This window comes from Salmo salar, chromosome ssa09, assembly GCF_905237065.1.
Source record: "Salmo salar chromosome ssa09, Ssal_v3.1, whole genome shotgun sequence".
Classification (NCBI taxonomy): Eukaryota; Metazoa; Chordata; class Actinopteri; order Salmoniformes; family Salmonidae; genus Salmo; species Salmo salar.
The window spans coordinates 57,884,221-57,909,739 of NC_059450.1; the positions used below are offsets into that span (position 1 = coordinate 57,884,221).

The 25,519-nt window shown below is 43.6% G+C and overlaps 1 protein-coding gene across 3 annotated transcripts in view; it reads right to left on the minus strand.

Moving 5' to 3' along the window:
- LOC106611497 (ETS-related transcription factor Elf-1) overlaps nt 1-25,519 on the minus strand; it is a 105,083-nt gene that overhangs the window by 25,789 nt on the left and 53,775 nt on the right. For 2 of the 3 annotated variants that reach the window (XM_045723827.1, XM_045723826.1), the window contains exons 2-7: nt 17,510-17,847; nt 5,704-5,875; nt 5,416-5,520; nt 4,956-5,111; nt 4,582-4,665; nt 3,659-3,851 (exon numbers count right to left, since the gene is read on the minus strand). In XM_045723827.1, the coding sequence (XP_045579783.1) occupies nt 3,659-3,851; nt 4,582-4,665; nt 4,956-5,111; nt 5,416-5,520; nt 5,704-5,875; nt 17,510-17,581 (782 nt within the window). In that variant the 5' untranslated portion in view covers nt 17,582-17,847. Of the gene's footprint in view, nt 1-3,658; nt 3,852-4,581; nt 4,666-4,955; nt 5,112-5,415; nt 5,521-5,703; nt 5,876-16,633; nt 16,728-17,509; nt 17,848-25,519 lie in introns of those variants that run through there. The other variant, XM_045723828.1, reaches the window with a different exon arrangement.

A 25,519-nucleotide genomic window follows, 5' to 3' on the forward strand; every position in this document is an offset into this window, starting at 1 on the left:
TCTCGGGTAGGCCTTCCCAAGACGATCCTAACCGATCAGGGAACCCCGTTCATGTCCCGGTTGATGAAGGACTTGTGTCGGTTATATCAGGTTCAACAGATACGTACAAGCATATTCCACCCTCAAACAGATGGGTTGTGCGAACGCTTGAACAAAACGATTAAAAGCATGTTGAGAAGAGTGGTGTCCAGAGACGGGAAAAACTGGGACATGCTTCTCCCACACTTAATGTTTGCCCTGCGAGAAGTACCCCAGGCGTCCACTGGATTCTCCCCGTTTGAATTGCTCTACGGCAGACCCTGTCGAGGGATCCTCGACTTAGCCAAGGAGACCTGGGAGACCCAACCATGTCCCTTCCGATCCACAATAGAACATGTTACCCTGATGAGAGACCGCCTGTCGGCAGTGTGGCCCATAGTAAAGGAGCATATGGAGAAGGCGCAAAGGACCCAAGGCTGGGCCTACGATAAGTCCGCGACATCCCGTGAGTTCTCCGTGGGAGAGAAAGTGATGGTGCTCGTGCCCACAGTTGAACACCGCTTGCTGGCACAGTGGAGGGGGCCCTACGAGGTAATGAAAAGGGTCTCACCGGTCAATTACCTCATCAAACAACCTGACAGGAGGAAGAAGGTCCAACTCTATCACATAAACCTGTTGAAGAAGTACCATGGAAGAGAGGAGGAGGTGGCTTTGATGGCCATGGAGGGCCAAGGAAAAGAGGAGGTTCTAACACAGGTGCGCCATGGCCAAACTCTCTTGCCGGAACAGTCGAGACAGCTAGACAAGCTGATTATTCACTTCGGCCGGGTATTCTCTCCGTTCCCAGGACAAACAGATGTCTTGTTCCACCATATCCACACTGAACCCGGCAAGAAGGTGCATATCCGTCCTTACAGGATTCCTGAGGCCCGCCGAGTCATCGCCAAGAACGAGGTAAGGGAGATGCTGAGGATGGGTGTGATCGAGCCATCGACGAGTGAGTGGTCCAGTCCCATAGTCCTGGTCCCCAAACCCGATGGTAGTATGAGACTCTGCAACGACTTTAGGAGCGTGAATGCAATCTCTACATTCGACGCATATCCCATGCCCCGCGTGGATGAACTCTTGGAGCGCTTAGGAAAGGCCAAGTTCATCACCACCCTGGATTTGACGAAGGGATATTGGCAAGTGCCGGTGGCTCCAGAGGACCGCCCAAAGACCGCCTTCGCCACACCGGAGGGGCTTTTTCAGTATGTGAGGATGCCCTTCGGACTGCATGGTGCTGCTGCAACTTTCCAACGCCTCATGGATGCCATTCTACGGCCCCATCAAGAGTACGCAGCGGCGTACATAGACGATGTGGTCATCCACAGCGAGGACTGGGATAGTCACCTCCTACGACTACGGGCGGTGCTCATGAGTCTGGAAGCCACAGGGTTGACGGCCAATCCAAAAAAATGCTGCCTGGGTCTGTCCGAAGCGGAATACCTGGGGTACACCGTGGGGAATGGGAAAATACGCCCACAGGCAGAGAAGACCAGGGCAATTCGGGACTGGCCTCGACCCCAGACCAAGCGGGACGTTCGGGCCTTCTTAGGGATAACGGGATATTATCGCCGTTTTATCCCTGGATATGCAACCATTGCCAACCCCCTCACAAACCTCATCAAGAAAAACTTGCCAAACCGGGTAGAGTGGAAAGATGAGGCGGAGGAGGCCTTTCAATTGCTAAAAGAGGGCCTGTGTTCTGATCCCGTCCTACAGGCTCCGGACTTCTCACAAGAGTTCATTGTACAGGTAGACGCCTCGGATACGGGGCTCGGGGCCGTACTAGCTCAGGGTGAAGGCGAAGCAGAGAGGCCGATTCTCTTTATAAGTAGAAAGCTCAGCGATCGGGAACAGAGATATGCTACCGTAGAGAAAGAGGCCCTAGCCATTAAGTGGGCCCTCGATTATCTCCGGTACTACCTACTGGGTCGGAGGTTTGCATTAGTTACGGACCATGCGCCCCTCACGTGGATGGCTGGTAAGAGAAACAATAACAACCGAATAGCCAGATGGTTTCTTGCTTTACAACCGTTCTCTTTCCATGTCATCCACAGGGCCGGATCGAGGAACGGGAATGCAGACGCGCTGTCCCGACGCGACCAAGACGGTGCGTCTGGCGCCCGACCCTCCGGTCCGGTCCTGAGGGGGGAGGTATGTGGAAGGACCACCAGAGGGCAGGCTGGGCTCATAGATAGTAGCCCAACAAGGCATGTGAGACAAGGTAACCAGAGTCAATTAAGCACAGCTGACGGTACTAATGAGATATTCTCTTTCCCCTACAAGAGAGAGGATGGAACCAGCAAGAAGGGAGGAAGATAAACTATCTCTAAAGAATGGCTACGGAGAGAGAGGTGCTATCCAAGAAGATTCATTAAGACGGTGACGAATATGTGATTGTTGTTATAATTTGAAGATAACCGTAATGTGATCCTGTGTCATCTAAAGAAGACGTATGTTGTTCCTTTGGAGATTCTCATTGACTGTGTTGGAGTGTTTGTAGTGTCAGAAATCCCTCAATAGAGAACTGTGTTGAATCAAGAAAACCTACTCTGGACTCGTTTATTCCACCTTTCCACTTTAGAGTGACACCAAATGACTTGGTCCGCTCACATATACCACACACACACACACACTTTGGTTGAAGCAAGTTAGTTGCCGTAGCCCATCCGTACTACATACACTGTGCGGTGCTGTTCCGTGCCTGTGCATATTCAGCGTTATTAAACCACCTCAACTGGAATCCTACCCGTCTGTCATCTATGCCCTTACCAGCACACGGGAGCGAACACATAAAGTAACACTTAACCTAAAGAATATACAGTCCACCAAGTCCTCACTTACAAGTTTAGTGTTAGGACATAGACAAACACACTACCGTGCACTTTCACACTGCATCCCCAGACGGCAGCACGAACTAGAGTCAAGGGCTGAAGTTAGAGATACCCATAAACTTCCAGTCATTGCGCTAATGCGATCTGCTAGCATGCTAGTAGAAACTCATAGACTTTCAGTCATTGTGCTAACGCTAGTTAGCTTTGGCTCGCAAAACTACCTCTACCTCTAACTTCCTTCATAATGGATACAAAGACATACAAATGTTATCCAGAAGTTCATCTGAGTCTGGGGAAGTAGATAAAGGGCCTCTTTAGTTTTGGAATGACTCTTTGTAAGGAGCGGCAGGTAGCCTAGTGGTTAAGAGTGTTGTGCCAATAACTGAAAGATCACTGATTTGAATCCCCAAGGTGGGAAAGTCTGTGTAAGACACATTTTGTTTGAATGCATCCAGTTGTGCAATTGACTATGTTTTACCTTGTAGTTTTCTTTTTGTATATATTTATTTTGGGATCACCACTTTAAACAAATATTAATCTGGTGGACAATCATGGGAGTCATGACTGTGCTGGCCCTGGACCTAAGGTAAGGTGGCTGTCTCCCTGGGCACATGCGTTCAATACCTGTTTGCATATGCTTACTTCTCACATTTATGAACACATCAAATCAGGTTACAGACCATGTAGCTCAGCCTAAGACCCCTAAACATAACGAGTGCAGCAAAATCCGTAGGCTAGTTATTGGTTTCCGAACACTATGATGTAGGCCAACACCATGTGTGTAATAACACTCCTCTCACCTGAGTGCCCTGCCCATGGTTTCATAGTTCATGTCGGGTTTGTTCTTATGCTTGCCCCACAGTTTGGACACAGTCTTGGAGTCCACCAGCTTAAAGATGCCCTTCTCCCTCTGCGTCCACTTGATGTACTTGGGACAGGTGTTCTTGTCCTGCAACAGGGCCAGGAGGAACTCCCATAGGTAGACGGTGTTCCCTATGTAGAGGGGAGAAAAGAGGAATTTGCCATTTTAACATGTGAGCCTAATACAGTACATGTGAGCTTGGAGCTCTGCTACACCCGTCCATAATTCATTTAGCATTGCAGAGGTTTTACCTAACAAAGGAAAAAATAGGCAGAGACGCAATTAAAGCACTTCCTCCCCATAACCTAAATTAATTAATTTGCCGTTCTCATCGTGTGTGTGTGTGTGTGTGTGTGTGTGTGTGTGTGTGTGTGTGTGTGTGTGTGTGTGTGTGTGTGTGTGTCTAAGGTTGGAAAATTGGATGGGGCTCTGGCAGTAGATTACTCATGTTTGTGAAACTGTTAGGACCAGAAGTGTTTAGAAACAGCAACCCCTCCAGCAGCCACTTGTATACGTGTCCGGCTGAACCAACCCCCTCTCCCCATCCCCTCTCTCTGCTGTGCAAGGGAACACACAGCCGCAATTACAGTTATATCCCTGTGAGACACAGCACTTTGAGAGTACCCCATCAATTAGCAAGCTGAGGTCCAACCCAACTGGACTAAATGGGCTGCTGGTTGCTGACTGCACCACTCTACAGGCAGAAACATGCACATTAGCCCACATAATAGGCCAAGAGATAGACCTTGAGTTCAATTGGCTGTTTTTTCAACAGGTGAGTCAGTTGAGACAGGGCCAGGAGAGACCTTGATTTTGATTGACTGTTTTTCGAGAAGTGAGCTGGTTGAGAAGAACGCTCACCTTTGCCCTCCTTGTTCTTCTTCCTGAGTGGCAGGCTGGGAGTGGTGATGGGGGAGCATGGACGCACCGCCCGCGGCTTGCGCACTAAGACGGGAGAAGTGTTATTAACCTGGTCAAAACTGTGACACCAAATTAAGCACATCACTGTCAGTGGCTAAATAAATACACTGTCAGTGTGCTAATAAGGCTGTAAGCTGTGGCTAATAAGCACATATATTTACCAATGCACTCCTGTGTAACTCTTAAAAAATCTCTTCGAAACATGAGTGTAAATTGAATATTTTAATCTAGAAAGTTAAAAACAAGACTAAATAACACTGTTTGACAACCTAATGTTTTATAACACTACAGTCCAGGAGGACCCCCTGCAGTACCTTTAGTTTTCCTTTGTGGTTTGGACACGCTCTTCTGAGGGATCTCGTCCATGGAGGATGTTTCCTCGTCCAGCGATACATCCATGCAGCCATTGGCCTCCGGCCGAAGAGGGATGTAGGTGTAGTCAGACTCCAACATGGTCCCATAGGTGTGAACTACAACAATAGAAAAAAGTAGTACAGCCAATATTACTCCCAGTTATGTAATATTATGAGACTGTGAACTAAAGCAACAGCCAGAGATAATTATGGGAATAGGTGAAAATACTACAAATGAAACTGCCTTCAAATAGCCTTCATCAAAAACTTGTACGTTTTAACAATGTTTTGAAAGTGGTAAATGCTTTAAGGTAGAAATTGGATTCAGTTAACAAACAAGTGGTACCAAAAGATAAAAAAATACTCCTTCCCCTAACCTCCCTCCTAGCAAGTAGCAACAACAAAACAACAAAAATCGTACTCATGCGCTTCTCGTCCAGGATGTTGTTTGGTGACTCCATGTTGAGAAGGGCTGCCGCAGCCTCGTTGGTCTCCATGCTGTCCTCTGTGCCTGACACCGTCGTTTCTATTGGCCAATCAGACAGGGATTGTCATCAGAACATGAAACAGACAGATTAAGACAAACTTGAAAGGATGTTACAATCACTAGGGGTGAATTCTAGGTAATACCAGGCCCTGTCTGGAAACAACCCTAGCCCCTATCCCCTAGGCATGCATGTGTAAAGTATCATCTCCTCTTCCCCCTCACCTGAGAGGCCCACGTCTCCGACCATAATGGGCTCCTCCACCACGTGTAGAGTGGTGTCCACCATGATGCCGTTGGCCACCTCGTCCGATTCCATGCCCGAGTAGACCTGCATCAGGTCAGCGGCGGGCACCTGCTCTACGATGACAGCTGGAAACACGGACGGGTCATCCAGCTGGACACACAGAGAGACCAACAGAAGACTCAGACAGAGACCACAGATGTTAGATCACAGAATTACATGTGTATGTCTATTGCTTCGTTTTTATCTTATGGGCAATTCCACGATAACAATATTATGCTGAGACAAATTTTTTTATTGAAAATGTATTCCAAACAAAAACCATTGAATTCAAAGTTTTACAAACCATACAGCTCCATGCACAATGACTACTTGAAACAATTTTCACAGTAAAAAAAATAAAATAATAATAATTCTGGAAAAACTGTGCAGATGCAAAGTTTATTACCGTAACAGAATTACGGTAAAATCTCCATTTTATTCTGTTACCAAACGTTAAATCTGCACAGTTCTTCAGGTAAATGTGTTTTTGTTACATTTTCTGTGGAGATTTGTGAAAGTCCTTGTGCATAGAGTTATATTGTTTGTTAAACTTTGAAATCAATGGTTTTGTTTGGTATATATTTTAAAGTGAAGAATCTGAGTCTCAGCCATGGTAAAGTTCATGTAGGCCTACACACTGGGCTTTTACGATTGTTCTGATATATCTCACACATTGGCTTTGTCCACATGCAGGTGAACAAAAAGGTACGACTTACTTATAAATTATTCATACTCGTTTCACATACAGAGAGACAGACATGAGACATGGCAAGAAAACATATGTGAACCCTTTGGAATTATTTGGATTTCTGCATAAATTGGTCATAAAATTAGATCTGATCTTCATCTAAGTCACAACAACAGACAAACACAGTCTGCTTAAACTAATAACACACAAATTATTGTCTTTTTCTTGTCTATATTGAATACATCATTTAAATATTCACAGTTTAGGTTGGAAAAAGTATGTGAACCCCTAGGCTAATGACTTCTCCAAAAGCTAATTAGAGTCAGGAGTCAGCTAACCTGGAGTACAATCATTGAGACGAGATTGGAGATGTTGGTTTGAGTTGCCCTGCCCTATTAAAAACACACACAAAATTTGAATTTGCTATTCACAAGATGCATTGCCTGATGTGAACCATGCCTCGAACCAAAGAGATCTCAGAAGACCCAAGATTAAGAATTGTTGACTTGCGAAAAGCTGGAAAGGGTTACAAAAGTATCTCTAAAAGCCTTGATGTTCATCAGTCCACGGTAAGACAAATTGTCTATAAATGGAGAAAGTTCAGCACTGTTGCTACTCTCCCTAGGACTGGCCATCCTGCAAAGATGACTGCAAGAGCACAGCGCAGAATGTTCATTGAGGTTAAGAAGAATCTTAGAATGTCAAATAAAGACTTAAAGAAATCTCTGGAACATGCTAACATCTCTGTTGACGAGTCTACGATACGTAAAACACTAAACAAGAATTATGTTCATGGGAGGACACCACGGAAGAAGCCACTGCTGTCCAAAAAAAACATTGCTGCAAGTCTGAAGTTCGCAAAAGAACATCTGGATGTTCCACAGCGCTACTGGAAAAATATTCTGTGGACAGATGAAACTAAAGTTAAGTTGTTTGGAAGGAGCACACTATGTGTGGAGAGAAAAAGGCACAGCACACCAACATCAAAACCTCATACCAACTGTAAAGTATGGTGTAGGTAGCATCATGGTTTGGAGCTGCTTTGCTGCCTCAGGGCCTGGACAGCTTGCTATCATCGCCGGAAAAATGTATTCCCAAGTTTATCGAGACATTTTGCATGAGAATGTAAGGCTATCTGTCCGTCAATTGAAGATCAACAGAAGTTGGATGATGCAACATGACAACCCCAAAACACAGAAGTAAATCAACAACAGAATGGCTTCAACAGAAGAAAATACACCTTCTGGAGTGGCCCAGTCAGAGTCCTGACCTCAACCTGATTGAGATGCTGTGGCATGACCTCAAGAGAGTGGTTCACACCAGACATCCAAAGAATATTTCTGAACTGAAACAGTTTTGTGAAGATGTATGGTCCAAAATTCCTCCTGACTGTGGTGCAGGTCCAATCCGTAACTACAGAAAATGTTTGGTTGAGGTTATTGCTGCCAAAGGAGGGTCAACCTGTTATTAAATCCAAGGGTTCACATACTTTTTCCAACCTGCACTGTGAATGTTTACATGGTGTGTTAAATAAAGACATTAAAAATTATAATTGTTTGTGTGTTATTAGTTTAAGCTGACTGTGTTTGTCTATTGTTGTGACTTAGATGAAGATCAGATAACATTTTATGACCAATTTATACAGAAATCCAGGTAATTCTAAAGGGTTCACATACTTTTTCTTCCCACTGTATCTACGTAAACCCATATTTCTCATTGGACCAACCTAGCAAGAATTGATGTAAAACTGCTGGTAATAACGCTAGATCATTCAACTGATTTTGTGCAAGACTGAGTGTACAAAACATTATGAACACCTTCCTAATATTGAGTTGCACACCCCTTTGCCCTCAGAACAGCCGCAATTCGTCGGGGCATGGAAAGTGTTCCACAGGGATGCTGACACATGTTGACTCCAATGCTTCCCACAGTTGTGTCAAGTTGGCTGGATGTCCTTTGGGTGGCGGACCATTATTGATACACACGGGAAACTGTTGAGCATGAAAAATCCAGCAGCGTTGCAGTTCTTTAATATTTTTTTTTTACTTTTAGCCCTTTTTTCTGCCCAATTTCTTCAGTCTTGTCCCATTACTGCAACTCCACTACTGACTCGAGAGGCGAAGGTCGAGAGCCACGCGTCCCACGAAACACGACCCCGCCAAGCCACACTGCTCGCTTAACCTGGAAGCCAGCCGCACTAATGTGTCGGAGGAAATGCTGTACATCAGCTTGCAGGTGCCTGGCCCACCACAAAGAGTCGCTAGAGCACGATGGGACAAGGAAATTCCGTCCGGACAAACCCTCCCCTAACCCAGACGTTGCTGGGTCAATTGCCTCATGGGTCTCCCGGTCACGGCCGGAATGTGGGCTATCCTTCTTCGTGGCCGACGTGAGACATTTAAGCTCGTTAATCCTCGCAAGGCTGCCGGCCCAGACGGCATCCCTAGCCGCGTCCTCAGAGCACGCGCAGACCAGCTGGCTGGAGTGTTTACGGACATATTCAATTTCTCCCTATCCCAGTCTGCTGTCCCTACTTAATTAAATATGTCCACTATTATTCCTGTACCCAAGAAAGCAAAGGTAACTGAACTAAATGACTATCGCCCCGTAGCACTCACTTCTGTCATCATGAAGTGCTTTGAGAGGCTAGTTAAGAATTATATCCCCTCCACCTTACCTGACACCCTAGACCCACTTCAATTTGCTTATCGCCCCAATAGATCTACAGACGATGCAATCGCCATCGCACTGCACACTGCCCTATCCCCTCTGGACAAGAAGAATACCTATTTAAGAATGCTGTTCATTGACTATAGCTCAGCATTCAACACCATAGTACCCTCCAAGCTCATCATTAAAGTCGGGGCCCTGGGTCTGAACCCCGCCCTCTGCAACTGGGTCCTGGACTTCCTGACGGGCCGCCTCCCAGGTGGTGAAGGTAGGAAACAACACCTCCACTTCGCTGATCCTCAACACAGGGGCCCCACAAGAGTGCGTGCTCGGCCCCCTCCTGTACTCCTGACGGGCCGCCTCCCAGGTGGTGAAGGTAGGAAACAACACCTCCACTTCGCTGATCCTCAACACAGGGGCCCCACAAGAGTGTGTGCTCAGCCCCCTCCTGTACTCCCTGTTCACCCATAACTGCGTGGCCACGCACGCCTCCAAATCAATCATCAAGTTTGCAGATGACACAACAGTAGTAGGCCTGATTACCAACAATGACGAGACAGCCTACAGGGAGGAGGTGAGGGCCCTGGGACAGTGGTGCCAGGAAAATAACCTCTCACTCAACATCAACAAAACAAAGGAGCTGATCGTGGACTTCAGGAAACAGCAAAGGGAGCACGCACCTATCCACATCGACGGGACCACCGTGGAGGAGGTGGAAAGCTTCAAGTTCCTCGGCGTACACATCACTGACGATCTGAAATGGTCCACCCACACAGACAGTGTTGTGAAGAAGGCACAACAGCGCCTCTTCAACCTCAGATGGGTGAAGAAATGTGGCTTGGACCCTAAAACCAAACTTTTACTGATGCACAATTGAGAGCATCCTGTCGGGCAGTATCACCGCTTGGTACGGCAACTGCACAGACTGCAACAACAGGGCTCTCCAGAGGGTGTTGGGGTCTGCCCAACGCATCACCAGGGGCAAACTACCTGCCCTCCAGGACACTTACAACACCTGATGTCACAGGTAGGCCAAAAAGATCATCAAGGACATCAACCACACGAGCCAAGGCCTGTTCACCCTGACTATCATCCAGAAGGCAAGGTCGGTACAGCTGCATTAAAGCTGGGACAGAGAGACTGAAAAACAGCTTCTATCTCAAGGCCATCTGACTGTTAAAGAGCCATCACTTAATAGTGGAAAACGAGTCACTTTAATAAGGTTTAAATAATGTTTACATACTGCTTTACTCATCTCATATGTATATACTGTATTCTATTCTACTGTATTTTAGTCAATGCCACTCCGGCATTGCTCAATCTAATATTTCTATATTTCTTAATTCCATTCTTTTACTTTTAGATTGGTGTGTATTGTTGTGAATTGTTAGATACTACTGCACTGTTGGAGCGAGGACCACAAGCATTTCACTACACCCGCAATAACATCTGCTAAGGCCTCCCAAGTGGCGCAGTGGTCTAAGGCATTGCATCGCAGTGCTAGCTGTGCCACTAGAGATTCTGGGTTTGAGTCCAGGCTCTGTCGCAGCTGGCTGCGACCAGGAGACCCATGGGGCGGCGCACAATTGTCCCAGCGTTGTCTGGGTTAGGGAAGGATTTGGCTGGCAGGGATGTCCTTGTCCCATTGTGAGCTAGTGACTCCTGCGGCGGGCAGTGCACACTGACACGGTTGCCAGGTGTGCGGTGATTCCTCTGACACATTGGTGCTTCTGGGTTAAGTGGGCATTGTGTCAAGAAGCAGTGCGGCATTCTTTGGGTTGTGTTTCAGAGGACACACGGCTCTTGACATTCACCTCTCCCGAGTCCATATGGGACTTGCAGTAATGAGACAAGACTGTAACTACCAATTGGATACCAGGAAATTGGGGAGATAAAAAAAATTATAATAATTATATATATAACATCTATTAAATATGTGAATGTGACCAATAAAATGTCATTTGCATTGATTTGATTTGAGGGAGAGCTCATTTCAACAGTGTTTCAGTGGCCCACTGGGACATTCTTATTGCTGGGAATTCCAGACACACCCCCTCATTTCCAGCACAACATTTCTCAACACAGGAAGAGCTGACATTTCTCAACTAAGGAAATTGACAGAGCTCTGGCCAAACCGTATGACGGCCATATGAGAAACTGTTGCGTGTGGCGACAAAGCTCACTTTCAACACTTACCGCGTCCACCAGTGTTACCCCTATCTTATTTTCCAGAGGGGTTGCAAACAAACATTCAGGGTCTATTTAAATATAAATATTTTTGTGAACAGGTGGGGTTTCCCACTTGGCTCTATATAATGGTAGGGTAAACACTGTCTACAGTAGGTTTACCAATGTGACATAGCAGTTTGTTTCCCGGATTAGCTTCTCTTATCTCTCATTCGGTGACTCCTTGTGGAGTAAAGACACAGATTTTATTTTCGGTCAGCACACTGTTATTTTCCTGTCTTCAATAGCACCACAAAAGGAGGCTGTGTGTATGGCATCTCTTTCTGTTTGTTTTTTTCCCATAACATGCCCAAAAGACTACAGTTCCTGCTCCAAAAGGACATGGAGCAGGCAGGACTCATAGCTTGCAGGTCCTTTACGTTAGGTTAAGTTGTTCTAAATATCAAACAACCAAAAATGCTCTAATGAAATTGTGCAAAGTATTTTGCCTGCACTCTCATAGCCAGAGAGAAAAAATTAATTCAGTGTCAGTTTCTGAAAATTACCAGGAGATGGAGACAGACTACAGCTCTTTGCCTGACTATCATCTATGTGCTGCTTTGTACTACCCCCCCCCAAAAAAAAAAACATTAGCAGCCAAATACCTTGTCACATTGAAAGTCCAGTAACAACATTTTTACTTAAAATTCCAAAATGGTGTAATGAACAACAAATAGGTATAAATGGAATAACAAAACAATGTTCTGGGTTTTTTACTTTTACTGATGATTTTACGAGGCCCTAAAAATCAATGCAGTACAAATAATATATAAAAGTAACGAGTAATTAAAGAGCAGCAATAAAATAACAATAGCGAGACTACAGTATATACAGCAGGGTACCGGTACAGAGTAAATGTGCTGGGGCACCAGTTAGTCAAGGTAATTGAGGTACTATGTACATGTAGGTAGAGTTATTAAAGTGACTATGCATAGATGATAACAACAGAGAGTAGCAGTAGTGTAAGCTAACAGTACACTAACAGCACCCTGACACAGACAACTGCATTATGTGGAATCATTCAACCTTTAGGAGTCATTACCAAACAATTAGACTATGTAAACATAGCTAGGAGTTCAGGGACTGTTCTATTAACTTCACAAACAATATCTTAGGTTTCTGAACACTGTCCATCAAACAAGCTGCTTTTCCATGATGTCAGAATCAATGGTCAACAGTGGGCCACGAGACCATTTGGGACCTCCACTTGGGACATATAAAGATAAAGAATGCCATTTGGTGTGTCCTTTGACTGTAAAAGCTGAAATTTAATTGACACAACAGCATGTTCTCAGACTATAGTAGCTAGACACAATACCAGATATCTCGGTCGGTCGGGAGCCCCATGTGACCTTGTGTGTGTGTGCATGTTTTAGTAACCAGACAAAGAGAGCACCAGTAAGTCTACTGAGTTTACTCGTCTGTGCATTAACACCACACTGTCTCCCCTCCCTAGTAGAACCAGACCAGACAAACTGAAACCAACACAGATTCTGCTGACGGGGCAGAAGACGTCTTGTCTGTTGTTGTTGTTTTGACATAATGGGGCTCAGTTTCAACAAAGCACCGGTGGGGTTTGCCACAAAGCAGGACCAAAGAGTTACCTACTGGGCACAGACGTCATTTCTAGCTTTGATTTGCATTTGGTTGTCAACTAACATGAATTCAACATGAAATCAATAAAACATTTCACCATGTTATTTGATTTAGGTTAAAAGTTGGATGAAAAAAATACAAAATTCCCTTACGTTTATTACTTTTGGCAAATCTAATCCGTTTTCCACGTTGATTCAGGGTCATCACATAGAATTTTGTTTAAATGACGTGGAAACCACGCCAACCAGTTTTTGCCCAGTGGGTAGCCAGGTAGCTAACTTTCCTATTAGCCAAAAGACACTCAACTATCTCAACAAGATAATGAAAGGTGCAAAACAGAGTATGGTATTTAGTACGAATTACACAAAGGCCATATTGGCTGTATCTTCCTCTTTGTTGCTCTCAACCAGATATAACGATCACTGGAGTATTTGCATCTCTGAGTTCCCAGTTTCGGCTATGAAAGCAAGCCCATGTGTGTGAGAGGTTCCCCTATAATCAACCCGGTTCTGCTTTACCTGCCCATGTCGCCATTTTTAGCCCCACCTATATACTTTTAACATCCCCTAATGGGGCAGATAGAGGAAGTTAATGGAATATCCCATAGTCACAGGGGTGTCATGCACCCATTATTTTAGATGGGGCACGATGTTCATGAAGATGGAGGTGGGGTGACAGTTGAAGTTGAAGAATTTTGCATTTTTCAAACACTCGTCTGTGCATTCAGCTTTTTCCTGCAATCAAGAGCCATGATCATTATGCATAATTCTATGTAAAAAAAAAATAATAATAATAATAATAAAAAATTCTGCATAGGTTATCTTAGCTGCAGTGCATTCAGAAAGTATTCACACCCATTGACTTTTCCACACTTTGTTGTTACAGCCTGAATTTAAAATGGATTAAATGTATATTTTGTGTCACTGGCCTACACACCATAATGTCAAAGCGGAATTATGTATAGATTTTTTTTTTACAAAAAAACTAAAAGCTGAAATGTCTTGAATCAACAAGTATTCAACCCCTCTGTTATGGCAAGCCTAAATCAGTTCAGGAGTAAAAATGTGCTTAACAAGTCACATAATAAGCTGCATTGACTCACTCTGTGTGCAATAACAGTGTTTAACATGATTTTTGAATGACTACCTCATCTCTGTACCACACGCATACAGTCGAGCAGTGAATTTCAAACACAGATTCACCCACAAAGACCAGGGAGATTTTCCAAAGAAGGGGAAACTATTGGTTAAAAAAAAAGCAGTCATTGAATATCCCTTTGAGCAAGTTGGAGTAAATCAGTGGAGGCTGCTGAGGGGGGACGACTCAAAATAATGTTGGGAACGGAGCGTATGTAATGGCATCAAACCATGGGTTTGATGTAGTTGATACCATTCTACCACTCCAGCCATTACCATGAGCCTATCCTCCCCAATGAAGGTGCCACCAACCTCTTGTGGTAGAGTTATTAATTACACTTTGGGTGGTGAATCAATACACCCAGTCACTACAAAGATACAGGCGTCCTTCCTAACTCAGATCCCGGAGAGGAAGGAAACCGGTCAGGGATTTCACCATGAGGCCAATACTGTCCTTAAAACACTTACAGAGTTTGGCTGTGATAGGAGAAAACTGAACATGGATCAACAACATTGTAGTTTTTCCACAATACTAACCTAATTGACAGTGATAAGTGAAAAGGAAGCCTGTACGGAATAAAAATATTCCAAAACATGCAACAATGCACTAAAGTAATAATGCTAAAAATGTGGTAAAGCAATTAACTTTTTGTCCTGAATACGAAGTGTTATGTTTGGGGCAAATCCAATACAACCCATTACTGAGTAGCACTCTCCATATTTTCAAGCATAATGGTGGCTGCATCATGTTATGGGTATGCTTGTAATCGTTAAGGAACTTGTTCTCAACTTGCCTACCTGGTTAAATAAAGGTGAAATAAAAAATAAATAAAAAAGGACTGGAGAGGTTTTTTTTCAGGATAGAAAAAAAACGGAATAAAGCTAAGCACATACAAAATCCTAGAGGAAAACCTGGTTCAGTCTGCTTTCCAACAGGCACTGGGAGATGAAATCACCTTTCAGCAGGAGAACCTAAAACACAAGGCCAAATTTTAACTGGAGTTGCTTACCAAGAAGAAAGTGAATGTTCCTGAGTGGCCAGGGTACAGTTTTTACTTAAATCAACTTAAAAATCTATGGCAAGCCCTGAAAACTGTCTAGCAATGATCAACAACCAACTTGACAGAGCTTGAAGAATTTTGAAAAGAATAATGGGCAAATGTTGTACAATCCAGGTGTGGAAAGCTCTTAGAGAGCTTGCTGCCAAAGGTTATTCTAGAAAGTATTGACTCAGGGGTGTGAATACTTATGAAAATTAGATTGTTCTATATTACATTTTTATACATTGCTAAAATTTATAAAAACATGTTTCACTTTGTCATTATGGGGTATTGTGTGTAGGTAAGTGAGATTAAAAAAAAAAAACAATTTAATCAATTTTGAATTCAGGGTGCAACACAACAAAATGTGGAATAAGTCAAGAGGTATGAATAGTTTCTGAAGGCACTGTAAGATAGTTAGACAAGCTACTCTAACTTGATTGATAGCCTGAAATGCCTTGGTATCTAGCTATGAGGTTGTGAGATTGTGAAACTATCTAGCTGGCTAGCTTAAGCCAACTTCAGACAATTGCTAGGTGGCTAGTCTTACAGAGAAACAAAAAAATATATGTTTTATTTATTCATCAAGAACGAATCAATAGGCTACATAGCTTGATCAAATTAATTTACAAACTTACCTGCTGCCCATCACTGGCAGCTAAAATCAAATAATACGCTGTGTGTGTCACTCTGCTCTCTCTCTCCTCCTCCACTGACAATATAGCCTCCTGCCTAGGGACTATTTTCTCCATGCACCTTGAAAGGAACCACTTACTAGGGAGAATGAGGTGGGGGGGCTGGTCCAGTCAGTGTGCCCCAACGCAAAATACCACTGACAGATCTTTATATAAATAATTATGATAAAACGTTTAGTAATTAATTTAACATCTGAAAAATTCTAAAACAGGACAAATCTGAGGGGGCACATGCATTTGCCCCCTATGGGCATGACACCACTGCATAGCCACACCACAGATAACAACTGAAATACTTAAAATGGGGTGCTGTAATTGTGCTGTAATTGAATTACTATTCAGTAAAAAAATGTGAATGGGTGTAAATGTGTATGACCACACCAGGCTTCCATAGAACTCTATAATAGAAGCTTTCAGACACTAAACTGAGCTAAACATAATTCTGAAGTCATTACACCATGGCCTTGACTCAGGGAGCTACTTATTGACTGTAAAATCCAATATAACAAGGCTAATCATTACAGTCCAGCAGGCTAGGCTTGCTGTGGCTTTCTTTGATTCCAACAGCCCCCATACAGAAAGATAAACCCTTCAGACAAGCTAGCTCCAGCAAAAACAAAATAGCCACCTTCGTTAGCATTAGCGCTAAATGTGAATAAGTTATCCCAGTGCTATTTTAAGATATTTTTTCCAGCTACCACGTGGACAGGCAATGTAATCCTCAGGTAATTGACTGAGTGGGCACAGGGAGGAACCCAAGAGAAAGCCTGTGTTATTTCCAAACAATGGTAGGCTTCTCAGTGAAATTAGCGCGTCACCTCACAAACAGCCTCCCACAACAGGTCTGTCTGGTTAGGCCTGAACCAGTGCTATTCAGGCAAGAGGATCCAATGACGACTCGTCCCTCCACATCTACATACATACACACACAGAGACACACAAGCACACACAGAGTAACCTTTGTGCCCTAAATTGACAGGTCCTGGCAAAGCCCCACCGTCTCCTCCCACGCATACTAAAAGAGTCCTAACTCTTGGGCCCGGTTTCCCAATGGTTCTAACGATGAATTTAGTCTTAAGATGCTTTTGGGAAACGGGGCCCAGGTCCCTCACACTTTCCGTTTCTGTCCTGCCAACAGCCCACACTCCATTTCCCAGTCCTCTCCCTGCCATCCCTTCCTCCTCCACTACTTCTCTCCATCACGTCACGAAGACAGTAAAGTCTCTGACCCGCTGGCTTGCTGACTTCCCTGTTCAAATCCCTCTGACCATGTTGTTTATCGAAAGTTACATTTATAAGTCAGTTTTGGTTTAAATAATCTTTGTTTCGCAAATCCTTTCAGTATTTTTCTCAATATTATCTGTAAAATTTCCCTGGAAAAGCTGGAGTCCTTAATGGTGAAACAGCCACATCCGTTTGCGATATTACAACAACAAAGTTACTGCAAACAATGACCAAACAATGTTTTGTCCCCTATGACATCATTGCCATAGATGAGCACAATATGTACTGCAATATTTTTACCATGCTCCTCAGCTCGGCTACAAAAACAATAACAATGGTGGTGGGGCAGCCAAGGGCACTGTTTCTCACTACTGCAGATTCCAGCTTTAACATTTCTATATTGGTGGTGGTACATATTGATAACACTACTGTTATTGACTACTGCTTATTTCCAATGTAATGACAGGTACCTGATTGATCTCATCCATTCCATTGCTGGCAAACTCAAACACTAGCTCATTGGGCTGCACTGCTGTTGCCATGGTGATGAAGATCCGAGGGTAGGACACAGATGGGTAGGGTGTTTTCCTACCCCTCCAGGGACTGTCCAGAAAATCCACCAGACTGAATCCAAGGTTCAAATGTCAATGTCACTGCTGAAGAGTCACTGTTGGTCACAACAAAATGGCTTCCCTTGTTAAGATTCTCCAGTGGCCTCTTCACACTTGTTTGAGAGAAGAGCCGCACTGAGCCTGGATGGAGGCAGCCTCTTCCTGGGACCTGCTGCGTCTGGAGCATCTACACCTGCCTGAGAGAAAGGAACATGTCAGTAACCACAGTTATTCAATCAAATCAAATCACATTTTATTAGTCACATGCACAGAATACAACAGATGTAGACCTTTAGTGAAATGCTTACTTACGAGCCCCTAACCAACAATGCAGTTAAAAAAAATACTAAATATGAGTAAGAATAAGAAATAACAGTAACAAGTAATTAAAGAGCAGCAGTAAAATAACAATACCGAGACTATACACAGGGGGTACGGTAGCCATTTGATTATTAGTAGCCAAATGTGTGTGTAAGACCAGCTGTGACTGACTGGGGTTCGAAGTCGAACCCAGGTCTCCTGTGCATCACAAAACAGTGTTACCTTGATTAACTAGAGCCTATAGGCACTAAGCCTGTTGAACTAAGCCTGTTGAACTGACTAGGGGTCAAATACTTATTTCCCTCATTAAAATGCAAATCATTTTATAACATTTTTGACATGAGTTTTTCATTGTTTTGACATTTTTTTGTTGTTATTCTGTCTCTCACTGTTCAAATAAATCTACCATTAAAATTATAGACTGATCATTTCTTTGTCAGTGGGCAAACATACAAAATCAGCAGGGGATCAAATACTTTTTTCCCTCACTGTATGTAAGTTGAAAACAGTATGTAAAAACACTGTGTGTGTGAGTATCCCTAACCTTGCCAACAGAGAAAGAGCTATGAATGGATCAGTGGTTCACAAATCAGGTCCTTGATTGGCTCGACAACAGTAACAAGGGGAAATTGGGGGGGGAAACATTTCTTTGGGACCATCCGGCAATGTCCTGACAACTGATACACAGAAATGTTCTGGGAATATTATATATTCCCAGAACATGGTAACCATGTTCTGTTTGACATTAAGGCAATGTTCTCTTAACCCTAATGCCAAAACATGCTCAAATGTTCTCAGAGGGTTTTTGCTAACACAGATAGAATGGTCCTATAACTACTGGGAAACTGTACACTCAAACATTAGGGTAACATTACAAAAACGTTCTCTCTCCATAGAATTCTTAGCTGGGTTGACATGCACTCTCACAGTCTTCCAAAGTGGAATCAAGACTAGCACGGAGCACATGGAAAAATGCAACCGCACTTTCCAATACATCCATTACCCAGCTTCACATTCAGTTTCTATTGTAGTCACTTGAAAAAGTGTGTGATTATAGCTGTCACCTCAGTGAGAAGCTACAGTGCATTCGGAAAGTATTCAAACCCCATGACTTTTTCCACATTTTGTTACGTTACATCCTTATTCTTAAATTGATTATATAAAAATGTTTCCTCATCAATCTACACACAATACCCAATAATAACAAAGCAAAAACAGGTCTTTCGAAATGTTTTCTCATTTATAAAAATGTAAAACATAAATAAATATTTACATAAGTATTCAGACCCTTTGCTATGAGACTCGAAAAATATTGCTCAGATTCAATTGAGGTCCCACAGTTGACAGTTCATGTCAGAGCAAAAACCAGGCCATGAGGTCGAAGGAATTGTCCGTAGAGCTCCGAGAGAAGATTATGTTGAGGCACAGATCTGGGAAGGGTACCAAAAAATGCCTGCAGCATTGAAGATCCCCAAGAACACAGTGGCCTCCATCATTCTTAAATGGAAAAAGTTTGGAACCACCAAAACCCTTGTAGAGCTGGCCACCCGGCCAAACTGAGCAATCGAGGGTTCCTCTGTGGAGATAGAAGAAACTTCCAAAAGGAAAACCATCTCTGCAGCACTCTACCAATCAGGCCATTATGGTAGAGTGGCCAGACAGAAGCCCCACCTCAGTAAAAGGCACATGACAACACGCTTGGAGTTTGCCAAAAGGCACCTAAATGACTCTCAGACCATGAGAGTCATTTAGGGGGGGGATATGCCCAAGGATATGAGCTCTCCCCTGGTCATGAGAGCCAGTGTAAATGATGGGGGGGCACATGGGTGGGGTGGAAGAACAGGAAACAAGTTCTGGAAAAAGAACACAGTTCTTCTGATGGTCTCTGCCCAAGCCCCCTTCGGGAGGGAGGAAGAGATGGGTGGATGGAGGGATAGGGGGGTTGTAGTGAGAGCGTAGCCCACATCCCACATGCTGGTCTCAAGGGCTGTGGATGGGAAGGGGAGGGGCCGGGGGTCTGGTTAAAGAGTAAATCGGGAGGTGGAGGGGGGAGGAGATGAGAGCTGGCAACAGTAGAGGGGAGAGAGAAAGATAGAGATGGCAGCAGTACTTAGAACCCCCCCTCCACCACCCCCCCCCCAGCCACCCCTACCTACCCCCTTTCCTTCTCCACTGCTGCAGGGTGGGGCCTGTTTGCTTTGAAATGCCTGTGTGACTGACGAAGTGCATTCCTAGTTCAATTGTGTCTCTGAGGGGGTGGTGAAAGGGGGGAGGGTGAGAGAGGGAAGACGTGGGGTTCAAATTGGGGAAGGAAAATGGTGAGGTGGGGGTGAGGGCAGGGCAGGGAGGTCAAACAAATGTGTGATTAAAAGTCTCTTGTTTCTTCCCCCTGCCTGCTTTTGATAAATGCATAACGTGAAGCTCAGAGGAGGGGGAGTGGGGAGTGGAGAGGAGAGGAGAAGAGGAGTGGAAAGGAAGAGTGGGAAGAGTACTGAAGGCCAGCCTTTCATTTCACACAGCCTCTCCCTCCCTCTTTCTCGCTCTCTCTTTCACTCTGCCCATGGATATTTTCCATGCCCACCTCTGCCACCCACGGCTGGCCATTATAAGCTGGAGCCCTATGACTGCCAGTGCACTTGGCATCTGCTGGGAGGGAGATTTGCCCCCTCCCAGGGGAATGGACCTCCTGGTGGGGTTTAATGGTAGGTGGAGCAGATGGAGCCTTCAGTTCCAGGCCCCACATTAAACTACCTCCGTGGGCAGACAGACAACTAAGTGACCCCCGCACTCAGTGGTCACACAGGCTAGGGGCCACACATGGAGCAGACAGCATGCATAAACCTGGACTAAGCAGAATCCCCTCTCTCTGCTTCTCTGGGAAGAAAGTAAACATCTAGAGGTCAGGTTCATATGGGAGCCCATTCCTGGCTGCATATATTTATTTCAGTCTATGGGCATGCCTAGATTCCCATAGACATCATACAGTATATAACCTCATTGGTACTGCCCAACTCCAATGTTCCCTTCTAAACTTAAAGGGACAGTTCACTTCAAAGTCAAGTTCAATCAATTAAAATGTGTGAGTGTTTTGTGAATACAGGCCCTGAAGAATGTAGATTTTTGAATGAACTGTCCCTTTTAGAGAGGACAGAATATGATATGACCCCTACAATCCTGTCTCCTTTCTCTCTTCAATGTATCCCTACTCCTCATGCAATCCACCAATAACTGTCAGAGTATGGTTGTTCCATGGCACTTTCAAATTCTATTACATTCGTTGTCTTAGTCAGAGTTTACAGATAGACTTGTGACTGAATGAATCATTTGCACAGATGGCAGAAAAAGCCTGTTATCAAATCAATAGAAATATCACTATAGGACGGCCTGGCTTTTTTGTCAGAGGGTTTAATGCAAGGTGTGTGTGTTTGTGTGTGTATGTATGTATCATGCGTGTTCTATATCCCTCCTGCTATCGCGTCATTGATCTGGGTGACCCAGTTGGCAGAGTGCTGAGGGTAGACAGATTACTAGACAGTCAGCCATTAGAGAGACCTGTACAGTATCCCAGAGCACATGACAACTGCTGTCTTGTCTGCACAGGCAGAGGGAGGCTGAGATCACTCTACAGTAGGTCAGTCAGAGGAGACGACAGGGGAAAAAAATAACATCTCACCAGTTAAATGTAACTAAAATGTAATCTAAACTGTAATATACGTAATCCCCTAAGTAATTATTTATCATGAGAGGGCCATAAACAATTACTAGTAATGCTGCATACTCAAACAAAGGTTAACATCTTACTTTTCTGGTAAAAACTGTTAGAAATTGCTGAGGTGTTTTCACTTTTGAGGACACAAGCTCAAGTGCACAGTACAAATATGATACAAATATGAAAATATGAAATATTTTATGATGTATTTCCTATTCAACAAAACTGTATGAATAAGGCTTGAAATGACTTATATGCTTTCTAAATGTAGTATAATCATATTATAAAATTACTAACTATAAGATTTCACCTTCCTTGTACATGTAAAATACATATTTGTATGATTAGTGTTAGAGAAAATATGCATATTTTCTAAAGATCTCTCTATCAAAATGACTGCCCCCATCGCCGTGAACATCACACAGAGCTCTAGATTGGCTTCCTGATCTCGTTAGGAACTCGCCTTTCATCTCATATTAAAATTGTCTGTCTACAACAAATAAAAGTATTTTTTGTTCAAAATATATGAATGATTTTACATTACTTTGTTAAAGTTGACAAAATCAATCTCTGAATGTGCTAGAGTGACCACTTCGCAGTCATGTATGTCCTTTGTCAGTGGCTGTGATGGTGGGCTCAGCCAGGAGTTGATGGACAGTCAGAAGAGCGAATGAAATGGTACGAGGGACATCCCAGCATCAAGTGGTGCCAGATTTCACATCCTACTTCAAACAGGCGGAAGAGTGTCCATTATGGTGTCCACAGATCGATTCATAAGCGAAAATGTCAGTTGGAACCGGTACCACTAAACAGGGAACTTTATATCTAAGAGTGTTACTCAATTTCCCAAGCCTCCACAGAGAAAATAAAGCAGAGTGTGACTTTAGCCTGCGTGGGGCCACTCTTAGACTACATGAGTACTGGGACACACTCTTTTCAGGATACTTCAATATAAAGTGATTTTCATAGCAGGTTAGGAAAGCATTTTCGCTTACCCTTACCCTTACCCTTTTCCTAACCTTAACTTAGCAGTTGAGGAGACTGAGGTTAACTCTCCTAACCTGCTGCGTAAATTCAGAGCGTTTGTATTGTGTAGGAACAGCCATGACTGTCTGTCCGGTGGAATAGAGAACAGTGTTAGCTCTATTTGTTAGACCTATCTTTCTATCTGCAATGTTCTGAACGTTTCACGAAATTGAATACACCCCTGGCTTCATGAACAAACGTACAGCTTCCAGCAGGCCATTATTTCCCCCTCTTCGCTCTCCTCGGCTGAGCTCATTGTTAACCACGAAAGGAGGTAATTTAGCCAATTGAATGACTAGGCAATGTGTCAGCCTACATGTGGCGACCACGCAAACATTGTGAGATATGAGAAAACCTACCAAGAACAAAATATTTTTATCAACCCCGGTTCCTTTCTCGAATGTTTTTTTTACGTTCAAAAGAGGTGACGTTGTTATAGAGTGGTTGGAGCATGCTCCGGTGGTTCTGGTATAACTATGTGATTGGCGGTTGGAGTATGGGTGGTAAAGCTTGATCAAGCACTCACTCGCCCTGTATCGAGAGATTGAGTTCAGAGTCTCAGAATAGCTCTTGATCTGATGAGCGCTTTCAGGGGAAAAGGGGAGAAATGAGAGAGGGAGGACAAAGAGGAGTGTGGCGTTCTTTCCTGCTTGGCGATAATAGCGAGGAAACTGACTCAGACTGGCATTTCAGGCAGTACACGCTTGGTTTTCCAAATGCGATTTTAGACGGAGATGATAGACAATGGGCGTAAAGTCCTCTCTTCACTATCCAAACACTGCAAAGGTTAGGAAAACTGACCCACTGCAGTCAATTAGTACAGCTCATCACAAAGGGAATATATGCCTTCACTTGAGTGGTTAAGTCTAAGTCTGAGCGAGACTGACAGAAAAGCTTAGCCTCCAATGTACACTACCGTTCAGGGGTTTTTCTTAATTTTGTATTATTTTCTACATTGTAGAATAATAGTGAAGACATTACAATTATGAAATAACACATGTGGAATCATGTAGTAACCAAAAAAGTGTTAAACAAATAAAAATATATTTTATATTTAAGATTCTTCAAATAGCCACCCTTTGCCTTGATGACAACTTTGCACACTTTTGGCATTCTCTCAACCAGCTTCACCTGGAATGTTTTTCCAACAGTCTTGAAGGTGTTCCCACATATGCTGTGCACTTGTTGGCTGCTTTTCCTTCACTCTGTGGTCTGACTCATCCCAAACCATCTCAATTTGGTTGAGGTCGGGGGATTGTGGAGGTCAGGTCATCTGATGCAGCACTCCATCACTCTCCTTCTTGGTAAAATAGCCTTTACACAGCCTTGAGGTGTATTGGGTCATTGTCCTGTTGAAAAACAAATGACAGTCCCACTAAGCCCAAACCAGATGGGATGGTGTATCGCTGTGGTAGACATGCTGGTTAAGTGTGCCAAAAATTCTAAATAAATCACAGACAGTGTCACCAGCAAAGCACCCCCACACCATAACACCTCCTCCTCCATACTTTACGGTGGGAAATACACATGCGAAGATCATCCGTTCACCTACTCTGCTTCTCATAAAGACACGGTGGTTGGAACCAAAAATCTCCAATTTGGACTCCAGACCAAAGGACAAATTTCCACCCGTCTAATGTCCATTGCTTGTGTTTCTTGGCCTCTCAGGCAGTACAATAACAAGTCTCTCCTTGTTATTGGTTTCCTTTAGTACTGTAGTGGTTTCTTTGCAGCAATTCAACCATAAAGGCCTGATTCACAGTCTCGTCTGAACAGTTGATGTTGAGATGTGTTTGTTACTTGAACTCTGTGAAGCATTTATTTGGGGTGCAATTTCTGAGGCTGGTAACTCTAATGAACTTATCTTCTGCAGCAGAGGTAACTCTGGGTCTTCCTTTCCTGTGGCGGTCCTCATGAAAGCCAGTTTCATCATAGCACTTAATGTTTTTTGCAACTGTACTTGAAGAAACTTTCCAAGTTCTTGAAATGAATTGACTGACCTTCAAGTCTTAAAGTAATGCTGGACTGTTGTTTCTCTTTGCTTATTTGAGCTGTTCTTGCCATAATATGGACTTGGTCTTTTACCAAATAGGCTTATCTTCTGTATACCCCCCTACCTTGTTACAACACAACTGATTGACTCAAATGCATTAAGGAAAGAAATTCCACAAATTAACTTTTAAGAAGGCACACCTTTTAATTGAAATGCATTACAGGTGACTACCTCATGAAGCTGGTGTAGAGAATGCCAAGAGTGTGCAAAGCTGTCAAAGGCAAAGGGTGGCTACTTTGAAGAATCTCTTTTTTGGTTAATACATGATTCCATATGTGTTATTTCATAGCTTTGATGTCTTCACTATTATTCTACAATGTAGAAAATAGTAAAAATAAAGAAAAACCCATGAATTAGTAGGTGTTCTAAAACTTTTGAACGGTAGAGTATGTCTAGAGAAGTGCAAGAAAATTAGCTTTGAAACGGCTAAATGTTCTCTGCACCCCATGAAAAAATGTGTAGAATTGCAGGAAATAAACTTTACATTTTCTCTCTGCCAACAAGAGGGGTGTGAACGGGGGGGGGTTCCCAATGCTGGAAGGGGGGGTCTGAATGAAAAAGTTTGTGAAACCCTGCTAGCGTATGGTCTCATTCCCATAAACTGCTAGCTATTAGCCTGGCAAAAGTGAGGCTACATTGAAGATAACCCAATTCAGCTGTATTTACAGAGACCTGACCTAAGAGAGCTAAGCAAAATACCAATGTACATGTTGGCAGAAAAACTGAGGACAACACCAATTCTTTGTGGTCATCGAGTGTA